The 12,136-nt window shown below is 37.1% G+C and overlaps 1 protein-coding gene across 7 annotated transcripts in view; it reads right to left on the reverse strand.

Annotated features, from left to right (window-relative positions):
* Positions 1-12,136, reverse strand: part of LOC119658463 (probable phosphorylase b kinase regulatory subunit alpha) — a 41,945-nt gene that overhangs the window by 22,568 nt on the left and 7,241 nt on the right. For 2 of the 7 annotated variants that reach the window (XM_038065874.1, XM_038065868.1), the window contains exon 6: positions 5,309-5,456. The exons of the other annotated variants lie outside the window; for them this stretch is intronic. In XM_038065874.1, the coding sequence (XP_037921802.1) occupies positions 5,309-5,456 (148 nt within the window). The remainder of the gene's footprint in view (positions 1-5,308; positions 5,457-12,136) is intronic. 7 annotated transcript variants of the gene reach the window in all.

A 12,136-nucleotide genomic window follows, 5' to 3' on the forward strand; every position in this document is an offset into this window, starting at 1 on the left:
AATGCTCTATCACATAAGGTAGAATCGGTTTGTGATACTTTAAAAACACTCCCCTGGAAAGTTCTACATCATGCGGTTTACTGACCAGACTTGGCTCCTTCCGATCAACACTTGTTTGCAACGATGTATCACACACTTGCTGAGCAGGGCTTTGGTTTGTCGAAAGATGTGAAAAAATGACTCGGTAAATGGTTCGCCGCGAGGGGGGAACATTTTTACTGAAATGATATCTACAATTTTGTTTGAGAATCAAGGGATTCCTAAGTCCGCCATCCACGCAATAGCGGACCGGACCAGTTAGAAAGCAACGGTTGTTGTCAGCGAAACCCTCAATCCTCGGGCAAGGAAACAAGTTGCAAAATGTATGACTAGCGGTTTCGTCCAGGGCAAAGGCAACTCATCAGACGCCGCCCAACCTCTGCCCTGGGACCAGCGTGACCGAAATGGTTACAGTTTGGAATTTGCTTCCTAACATTAATTCAAAAACACGACATGCATATGAATTATAATGAAGACAAAACCGGCTTGTAAAATGTAGGCCTTAGCCGGCCGAGGCTAAACTAAAATTTTGTTTAAGAATGCCTAAGTCCACCATCCACTTAATGGCCAACTGATACTCCGAGAAAAACTGAAATGAACCTAGGAACAGTTGAAGTAACGACTGTCTTAGATAACGCGATAAAAAAAAGCGAGATAAAAAAATTTAATATTCGTAGCTCAAACAATAACAAAAGTACGACATTATTAATCAGAAAGTAAACTAAAATACACTGAAAGTCGAAAAATGAACACCAAGGAACATGCCTTGGAGATTTCGATCTGAAATTCCGACAAACGAAATTCTACATCGGATGAACTCTGCACAACATTTAGAAGTGAATCATTTTCAATATGGTTGGTTCGGCGTTCGAATGTAAAGTGCACAAGATACTTCGCTCGCGTCTTTACTTAGGTGGTAATTAGATGTAGGTTTTTGGGAAGTTCGCCAAAATATCGGATTCCCACTGAGCGAAATTCGAACCGGCCGATTGAATATTCTGCGGAGAATTCTTCTGTGACTTGATTTGTGTTAGGGTCATCTATCTTCTGCAAAACGCTTACTAAGATACAATTCCTTTGCAATTTTCCAGTTACAGGTAGAATTGTCTCAGGCCGGTCTGAGGGTTTGAAAGTGGGATTTAAGAGGGAGGGGGATTTAAATTTCTTGACTTGACTTAAGACGTCACACGCTATAATTTCTGTAAGATTTTTTCCCTAGTTGACAGATGCGTTTGCACATAAATAGGAAGGATTTTCGATATGAAAACGCCGAAGCTATTGCGAAGAATTCTTTAAAGCGAGAAAATATGAAAACTGCTGCGCTGACGTAGTAGCATTTAGTCAATATTCAATGAATAAAGTACAGATAAAGTAATCATCTACGATATTGACCGGTTTGCCGGCATATAATTCAGAAAGGAAAACGCACTGCGTTGGTAATCTGCATTGGTAATCTATGTGAATTTCCCCTGAAACAGATAATACTAGGCTATAAACCGCAAAAAACCCTATGTTGATACCAAGATTGCAGCATCAATTAACTAAGCAACTCAGACAAAGCCAAGATGAGTTCAGTATTTTTAAAAGCTCCTAAAGCCGACAAATTGTTCCATATGACCTAAACAGAATCAAATTTCAATTTTACACGAAATAGGAAAAGCCTTATTCGATTTAAAACCAAAGAATAGAATTGACCCGTAGAATTCACAAAGTAACGGTTAGAATCTGGACGATCGAACAACTATGTGACGATTGGTGAAAAGGTATTACATGTCTACCGTACAAAAAATGTGACTGTCTGTGTTGCGAAAACTATAGAGGAATCTCATAGTTGTGCAGCCATTATAAAGGCCCGGACCATCGACATCTAACCAGTTATTTTCAGTGAAACAGGTTCTTGAAGAATTATAGAAATATAACAAAAATATGCACAAACTGCTCGATGACTTCTGCTAGGCTTACGTAGTGTCAATCATAGTGCTACGTACAGAATAATGATCGAGCTAAAAACCTTATCAAAACGATTCGGGTTAATAAAAGCCACAATGGATAACAACAAATGCCAAATAAAAATGCAAGCTGAACTGTTGCGAAGTTTCCCGATGTGGTCATAACTGAATCAAGGAGATAGTGTCGCACACCTCTACTGATCTGGTACTCAAATACTAAATTGTTCAATAAGTTTTGCGGTTCGATAAGAGTTGGCGTTGTTACTACCCTACATTTTTTTTGTGATGTTGGTGTACTCTTCATGTGAAGTTTCATTTCAATCTATCAATTCATTCTTTGTTTACATGTCATTTAGTATCGACGTGGCGCAGTATTTTTCACAATGGAAAAAATCAAGTATCGCGCAGTGATTGAATTTTTATTTTTGGAAGGTTTAAAAGCAAAGCAAATTTATGAACGAATATTGAAAGTGTTTAAGGATTCTTCGCCTTCAATTAGTACAGTAGAAAGATGGGTTGCTAAATTTAACGTGGTCGTACAAGCCTTGAAGACGATCCACGTCGAGCACGCCAAAAACATCAGAAATCGTAGAAAAAATACAGTATTTGGTATTGGAAAATCGTCGAATGACTGAAAGAGATTTAGTAGAAGCCCTAGGCATATCATTGGGTATTGTAAGTAATATTTTGACTGGAGTATTAGGTTTCAGAAAGCTGTGTGCACAATTCATCACTATGGATGAAACTTCGATCTATCACCATGATCCTGAATCAAAACAGGAGGCTAAAGAGTGGTGTGAACCTGGTTTTTCGCTCCGAAACGAGTTCAGTATTAGCATCAGTTTTTTGGGATGCGAAAAGAATTTTATTTATAGTTTGCTTGTTCTGCTCTCTTCCCAAGCTTAAAAAAATTCATGCGTGGAAAGCGTTTTTCATTAAATGATGAAGTCATAACAGTACATTTTCCAAATTCTCACTTCAGAGATGGAATTCATAAAATGGAATCTCGTTGGAGTACGTGTATTGACCTTCACGGAGACTATACTGAATAATGAACTTTTTCAGTGAGTGAATAATACATTTTTTTAAACCATAAAATTGTGTTTTTCTTATCGAACCGCAAAACTTATTGAACAACCTAGTACCTCATCAATTATACCTAGGGTACGATTTTGCCAAACTCCGTGCAACTAGAGGTGTACGCAAACAACGAGGATATTGAGACCAATCTAAGGAAAATATTCCAAGAGTTAGAGTTAGCATAGGGTGACGCAAACCCGATAAAAATGCTTCTATTAGACAGACTCTTATAATGGACGAATATGATTTCGAGTATACGGACCAACAAAGAATGGAAATGGAAAATATGAAATCCAAACGCGAACTATTGGCATTCACAAAGCATTTGATGTGGCCGCCCCCATAATGAAGTTGAGAAAAGTGCAGAAACGCTATAAGACGAAACGTGAAGCTCAACACCAGTATCAAAGGCAAAGAAAAATTATCAGAACTGATAAGAACCAATACCTGTCAAATAAATAACAATCATGAACTGTACCAATCCACCAGCATTGAATCCAATCAAATTTTCCAAACTGCAATGTGCTGGCCACACCACGCGAATGCACTAGGGAAGGATACACAAAGCAGTGTTAAAAGATAGATCCAATGGTAACCTATCAAAAAAGATGCCAAGGAAGCATTTGGATAATTCACTTGACGGAGTCTACAGATCACTTATAATTTTTTTTTCTAAATGTAGGACATTGTTATAAGAAAGAGATAATAGGGGGTTGATGAGTAAGGAAGGCCAACCCTCGATTTGGGATAGAGTGCCACCGAAGAAAGAAGGGAAGATAATTTAAGTATACCCTAAGGCAGGAACTATATGAAATGCTATGACGAAGTAAACAGTAAAGATTCAAATGCTCCAAAAACAAAACTTTCGAATAAAACTTTAAAAGACTGAAAAATGATGCAATTATCGGTCAAAATATGCAACAGCTTAAGGAGTCCGTCAACTAAAGGAAGAACAAACAAATTCATTGACTACATAATCCCCGATAGGCGGCACTGTCTCACGGATCGTAGTCTTTACACGGACTTAATATTTACCCTAGTTACAGCAATTTCCTTGAGATCACAAAAATAGTGAGCCCTTGTGAATGAAATTGAGTTCCATGAACGTCACAAAGAAAAATCATGGAGTTGCACGAAGAGAACTACTTCGAGGCCATAATAATAATTTTTTTTCAGCAGTACTCAGAACGCCTTAATCCTATCCTACTACAAATTTGCATTTTTTTAATACTTACACGTGTGTCCGTTTCTAGAGAATTCGCTAAATTAACAATTTCGATTCCACTTTCACATTCACATTCAATGAATACTTTTAAGTCGTAACGATATTACAAAGTAAATGGATGTTAACATTGAGCGTCGGAAATATGGTGCTTTATTCCCTTAGGGCAGACGAAATTTCGATTTTAATCATATAACTTGAGGGCCTAGTAAAGCGTTTTTTTTGTTCCCGATGGAGCTGTTGAAACAGTTCTTCAAGACTCTCAGGGTCACACAAGTTGACACACCAGGCCTTTGATGAACAGCCAAGAATATAACATGTCAATATATGCGGAGTTCAACGTGTTAACTACGTTTCTATCGTTTTAATTTACATTTACCAAATACAGTATCTGCTATTCACGTGATAGTGTAAGAAGAATCAGATTATCCTTGAGAGGTTAGTAGTTAGTAGTAAGCATTGCGTTGCACCAGAAACAAATCTTAACAGAAAAAGTTAGTTGCCTACTCAAAATGCAAAAAAAAAAACAAAGGAAAGAGGCAATTATTATAGAATTAAATATCAAAGTATAATTTCATGCAAAAATCTTTCCTCCTATTTTCAATACCACGATATGCTGGCCCGTTTGTTATCAGTTTAACGATTGCATTGCTATCTACTAAATAATATTAGCTTAAAATCCATGAGATGAAAAGATGTAAATCTTTACTTAATCTTTACAAATGAATAAAGAAGAGTTCAAGAAGAGAATGAATAAGTAAATATGAAAAGTTGAAAGTAAAAGAGTCCATGAATGAATCCATGAGTAACTAATGCAAGGTGATAGCAAGCTTATGATACGAGAAACACTTAAAATTGACGAACACAACACATTACCATCTAATATTTATAATAATTTTGAACATATATTGTTTAATTGGTCAATCATTAATATACGAAAACTCATAAGTTGCAACTAATTTAGGAGAAAATTTTTAATACTTATCAATTTTATAGTAATCTTTCTAGACATAATTACCTAACATATAATGTGTTGCCATTAATGTTATGGTTGGACGGCCTAACATGTGTCTCCAGTTATTAGTTAGAAACGCTAAATTAGTTGTGAAATTGCTCGCTAACAAATCAGGATCACGTGTTGTATAGTATTCTTCGTAGTCAAAGTTCTGTACATATACAGCGTATAAATGATTGAAGAAATTTTTTTCTAATTCATATAAAAGTCATATAATCGAATACTATTCAGAACGATCTACACATGTAGATCAATAGTTACAAATCAAACAAAATATCCAAGAGACAAATTTTTGGAAATGAAATCTAATATGATTTTGAAATGGGAGAATGGTAAAACGAAAGAGAAATATGTTAGGAAGTAAATTGTAAACTTACAAAACGATGCAAGTCAATAAACATTACTTTGCTGTTAATTACACGTACGAAATGGTTGGTATATAACACTGCGTTCGTTTTTTAGGTGTGTATTGATTTTTACAATATTCGTGTTTTTGCCTATAGAGGAAACTCGTGAAAGTGCGAACAAAGCCATTCTCATATATGAAAACCACCTTCACCATTGCTCACTAACTACCCGATCTCGTTGATGTCAATTTTAGGTTGTTCAATTCAAATATTTTACCAATAATCAATAAAGAATGCTGTATTTACTAATTGAACAAGCTTCGTCACCCTTAGTTTCAGTATACAATATCTAATAATCCCTTCAGATATCACTATCAATCAGCAATATATCACTTTACATCATCTCTCTGTCTAAGAAATTGGGAGAAGAAAGATGAAAGACAAAAATCACAGCTAATATTTGTAGTTCGAAATCCGAAACCCAGTAGCTCCCCCCCTTCCAGTTCTAATTCTAGTGGCAATATTTAAAGATCTAGTAAACGATCTTCCAGTTACATGCAAACCCCGAAAATTTCCGTCATGACTTCAAGCCTTCCATTAACAATAAATTTTTTTTTATACAATAATATAATATGTATGTATATGTATAAGTGCATGTTTAGTCCATTTACTTGAACTCATCTATCTAAACTACTCCTCAAACAATCGATTCGTAGTTATTGTTCAACTTCGTTTCTACTCTTCCTTACGTAAATCTGAGTTATGACTGCGGCTAAATTCCACATACGAAAATAAAATAGTTAATATTTTGCTCATACGGAACTAGTATATGCCTGCTTTCCAGTAAATACTTGCGGCATTGGTTGATGAGGTCATAAATATTAACGTGTGAGTCCTATTTGAAAAAGACTTCAATGACTCAACCATTGAACGGAAAGCATCTCAGGAGAACTCTCAAAAAAAAACAGTTTATAATACTACAGCCATCCAAAGCTCTAAACAGGGTGTTCCGTTCACGATGATAGAAATTTTAATAGCAGATAGCACCGCTCGTTTAAGGAAAATTATTCCATGTAATAACCACTCTATCTTTTACCGGTGCAGAGTTGGATTGTTTTTCGTAAGTACATAGTGTCAAGAAGCTTGACCTGCCCAACAAAATCGCACTTTTCCTCTGTCCTAATCATTTAATCCCAGATTTGATACGATTTTCACAAACTGTATGAGATTTCATATAAATCGAAATGTTTCCGGTTGTAAAGATCACCGACACTCCGAAGACATAACTGTTCGAACTTTAAAGAAATTTCAAAATCGATTTTTCATCTATCTAATCTATAACGGTGCCTTGAACTTTCGACCTTGCAAAGTTGACAAAAGTTGCACCATTACGTTAACTTTCGAATGACATCTTAAAATGAAGGACTTAATTATGGAAAACTTAACGCTTGGATGAAAACGTAGTCTTGAAGTGAAACAAATCAAACGTCTGCCAAGCAGTTTTTTAGTATTAGAACGATCACATCTAAGTCAATTTTCCTCATATCAAGACCACGTTTTCCTGCATTTAATGCGCAATATTCATAAATTTCCCATAATTAACCGCATCATTTGCACATGTCTTTCGAAATGGGCAAACTTTTGCAATTGATTGAAGTAATAAAAACTTGTTGTTTCTTTTTCGTTGGTGTGGGTATTTATTCTTGCAAATACCGATATTTCGGGAACCACTTGTTCCCTTCATCAGTGCAAACAAGTTGCAACTTGTTTGCACTCGTAAGTTCTAAGTACCATTGCAATATTGCGCTTTGAAATGTTTTGAAGTTCGAAAAAATATCCACTTATATGAAATTTTATGTAGTTTCTGAAAGTGGTATCAAATTTGGGATTAAATGATAAGGGCAGTGGAAAATTGTGATTTTGTTGAGCAATTCAAGCTTTTTTATTCTACTTCCAAAAAACGCTATAACTCTCTCTCTCTCTCCATGGAAAAATTTTCCTCAAAAGTGGTGCTATCCACCATCAAAATTTCTACCATTGTATAGAACAGTAACCCTATGTCAATTTTCTTCGAACGTGCACTCATAAATTGAACTATTAGAGCAAATGCGTTACCTTGGACCGAGCCAACAAATGTTACTGAATCACTCGTGAATTCATAGCCTTACTCAATTTCAGATAGACTTGAAAATGAACTTTTCCGATCACACTTGTAGAACGATAAACAAGTTCGAATAGAAAACTTTTCGCTTATTGGCCCTTGCCGAAGGAATAATTCGCAGCTGATGCCGTCTGCTATTTCACGGTTAGATATATAATTAGGGCAGATGACTGTACTTTTTTATCAAGAACTCTATCTTCCTTACCTAAACAACACACGTAAATTTATCAAAGCTTAAAAAAACTAGCCAGAAACAGGATTTTCTGATTCTGATTTATCAAAACAACTGAAGTATGTTAATGCAGATGAGCTATTAAATTTGTAGCCAATTTATTCAGAGTGATTGTCTGATCGTAGCTATCTATCAGAATAACAGTTTCATTCCTGATAGAATATTTACTACTCTCAACCAAATTGACCACATGTTGATCGAAAGCCGCCACCTCTCAGCCTTAAAGAACGTTAGAACATATGATAATAATCATTGGCGCAACAATCTATATTGGATCAGAGCCTTGAAGTGTGTTAGAGCACTTTATTCAAGACTTAACGGTACACTACAATACACTGTACTCGGCAATCTGATCAGCATTGCGCTCGCCCGAGATTATTACCCTTATTTGACTCAGGTACTAATTCACAGCTGAGTCAGCTGGTATCCGACATCCAGTCATGATAAGAAATCCCTCTGCCACCAGTGTGATTTGAACCGCGACCTTCCGCTTTAACCACTTGAGTCACCCGGACAGCTGCAGCTTTAAGTTCTTCACATAACATTCAGCCGATCATCGTTCGTAATTATTTTTGATTGAACTCGCTATAGTTCAATGTTTTAATTGTCGATCAAGGCGCTTCGCAAGGTATTTCACTTTTTAAGCTCCAAGCAGCTCCACTCAACTAGACGGATTGATGCCTTTCTCGTTTTAGTGCGAAAGCACTCTAGCAGGTTAGGATTTCATTATCTTCACTTTTACCCTAGCCTGAGGTGAAAGTCAAGCATTATATTTATCGATTGTCGATTGGAGTGTGCATCCATGAGTGCCACAACGTCGATAAATATCAAAGTTGTTGGGTTGAGGTCTAACGTGAAAATAAGGTACAGCCCAGAACCCAAAACACCGCCATGCAGATTACTGCTCGTATATGATGATCCCAAAATGTAAAAATGTTTACTTCACTCGAAGCATCCGTTTAACAAGAAGGATTCCGAAATGCGATGAATTTCTACAATCATTTCTTGTCCCTATATACTAAGTTTGTCCTTAAGGAAGTAACCAAGGCTATATTCTCGGCCTGATGTTAAGAAAGTAACCAATTTAATTTGACGCTGCTGAAAGTGGCAGATACTTTAAATAAGTTTCAAATTCTGGAGTTTCCTTGAAAGCCCTCTTTAACTAATGTTTCAGCGGCGATTCTGTACTTCTGGCTTTCCCCTTGGGTCATGTTTGGTAAGAAATAGTTGTTAGATCTCGTCAGATCTTTTCAAAGTTGATTTCTTCTTGTTGTTCCTTGAACTTCGCAATACTCATCCAACAGATAATCCGATTCTAGACCTCTATCAATATTACCGCCTGGATGCTTCTTGCCGAAAAATTCACAATATTCGTAAATGTTGAAGTTATTTGCTTTAGGAGGAAGATCTCCGAAATTAGCAACACATCAATTTTCTTTTGAAGCAGGAAATTCTGAACCTAGAGATCTCGCAGTGATTTTCTACCAACAAACAGCTGTAAAATTTGGGTGTTATGGCGCATCGTCTGTTCAAACACATTTTGCATTGACGTTTTTCTTCTTCTTTAACCTTTGCCTCTCAGTAGCCCTGTCGACTTTTCTAGAGCAAATTCGGCATTTTTTTCGGTCATACGTTTGTTCCAGGTGGAGTCACCTATCAAATCAGCAACTAGTGTATCAAGTCATCGCTGTTTCGGTCGACCTTTGGTCATTTCCTATCAAGTTCACTGTTCAAGTCCATCTTAGCTAGTGAGTTAGCGCATATTGCATGGTCACACCATTGAAGAAGCTTCTCTCACAATTTCATTAATGTTGGCTGATTATTCGGCATTGTAGGAGGTAATATATCTATACAACGCTTGAAGAGCTTTTAGGTTTCTGTATTATGGCAAGTTACAAGCGTGGATAAAGGAAGAAATCCACGTAAACTGGTTATTACAATTTTCAGCATTGGATAACCATTTTTTGAACAAGAAGCTGTGCTACGTAGATGCGTACAAATCAAGTAAACACTGGAGAGCTACATCATTTTGTGGGATGAAATTTTCCAGAGTTCTGCCATTGTACGGAATCATTTCCTTTGTGTAATTATTCAATAAGAATTTTAGTGTTGCGTGTTCACTCCTTAGTGGAGTATAGGGCATCCACACAGGCTATGCTTCAGTTTGACTATCATCACACTTAACGCTATGCAAGTGATTAACTCACAGCAGCGAGACAAACACAAAATGAAAACAGACACCAATGACAACTGTGATTCGAACTGAGATCAGCGAGATTGAGAGGCTGACGCGTCAACCACCGCCCCAGTGACTGACATCACTCTAATTTGATATGATGTAGATGTAGTACATTGATTTGTGTTGAATCCTTCAGCTATCAAAGTTTTTGATTTCATCAGTATTAATATCTCTGTCTACACCTATTAAAATGACTGCTAAGCTCTTAGGTCCCTTGAACTGATAGGTGTGGTGTGACTTTTCTACTTGTTCGACTTTCTATAATAATTTTCATTAAATTTTTGTTTGGTGTAGTTGCTGAAACAACATTCAACGTGTTTTGCCGATCAGTTGTGATTATTGTTTGTCAAGATTTATATATGCCCGGCATAAACCCATATGTGGGATGTAGTGTGTCAACTACAGCTACGCACCATTACTACCAGTTCCTGGCAATGCGCTTCGACCTCCTGCCCCCAAGATTCTGCGCTATGGGGAGTGAGATGTCCGTTTTTATCAAAATATGACCTATCCACTGTTATTTTCACCTTGCAATCAACACGTCCAAGGGTCTCTGGCGGGTGCGCCGATGAAATTCTTCGTTTAATATTCTTTCAGAGCAGTCTACGCTTTGTTATCATCCACGGCTTGTGCGGAATACTGAAACGTAGTACGTGGATTGCATTAACGAATGCCTCGTTTCGATTCCAAATATTGCAATATTCCGATAGAAGAGTTTTTTTTAAATTTGCTATCGTTACATAATTTTCAATTTTTTTCTTCCGATTTCCCACCGCTTATCTAATAAATGAAGTGCGGCAATGCCAATCTTTCTCCCGAGCGTGGGTTATCGCGCTCGGCATATGTGAACGTCGCAGAACAAATTGCTGTTGTTAAGCGTTTGCTTAGGATTTTGCTTTGCCCGCGAACCCTTCGGATGATGATGGCTATTGTAATTCGTGGTAGACGATGGTTTACCGCGTAGGACGTAAAGATGGACATTTTTAGTATTCAGGAGTGAGTTGTGGTGCACGGAATAAGCGGAATCAATTAAAGCTCGGAATTCCAGAGTGTGCTAGCACAACCGAAAACTCGAGCCTTCACGTCATTAGAGGCTAAGTGAACATTTGCGATAGGAATCTAGTCCATCGTAGATCTTCCATATCTGGTTCACTGCTGGGTAACTCCCTGTTGTGCCTCTGAGCAAAATATGCAATTTTTTATAGTCTCGAAAGAAGAACTTAAATGTCGAAACGAACATCCCCATATTCACGAGCCTGACTAGCATAGAAGCATGCAAGCACCTGTCACTGGGACATTTGAATCAAGCTTCATATAGGTGCTGGTGGTTAATCTTACCCTGCCTTTTTGGCTCTTCGAGAGTTACATGCACGTACGCTGAAGTTTTCAAAGAATAAAAACATTTACGGTATGGTTACAGTTCGGGAGTTTTCTTCTCACTTGTTGATCGCGAGCTCCCTTTCTGCTTCGTGACCAAAATGTGCCTATCTAATCCAATTTAAATTTATTACTTTAAATGTTGTGGTATTACAATTACTAGGAAGCTAGAACAGGTTTAATGCGACGGACTTCTGAAGATGAGCCCTAAGTAACCTAATTGCAACTACACTTTTCATGCTGAACTATGAAAGAAATGAGACCCATCATCTTGTGTAAACGCTTTTCTTCCACAATTCAAATCTTTGTTCTACTTCTTATCCTTTTTCAAACTGAATTTGGAACCTTTTCTAGTACTGCACTACCAGATATGTTAAGCTTTGAGCAAGTCAAGACCTATGTTCAATTCGATATAATACACCGAAGAACAAAAAGTAGTTGGAAGGCTTCAGTTAAGAACTTCTGCAGAAAATAT

The sequence above is a fragment of the Hermetia illucens genome, chromosome 5 (genome assembly GCF_905115235.1).
Source record: "Hermetia illucens chromosome 5, iHerIll2.2.curated.20191125, whole genome shotgun sequence".
Taxonomy (NCBI): domain Eukaryota; kingdom Metazoa; phylum Arthropoda; class Insecta; order Diptera; family Stratiomyidae; genus Hermetia; species Hermetia illucens.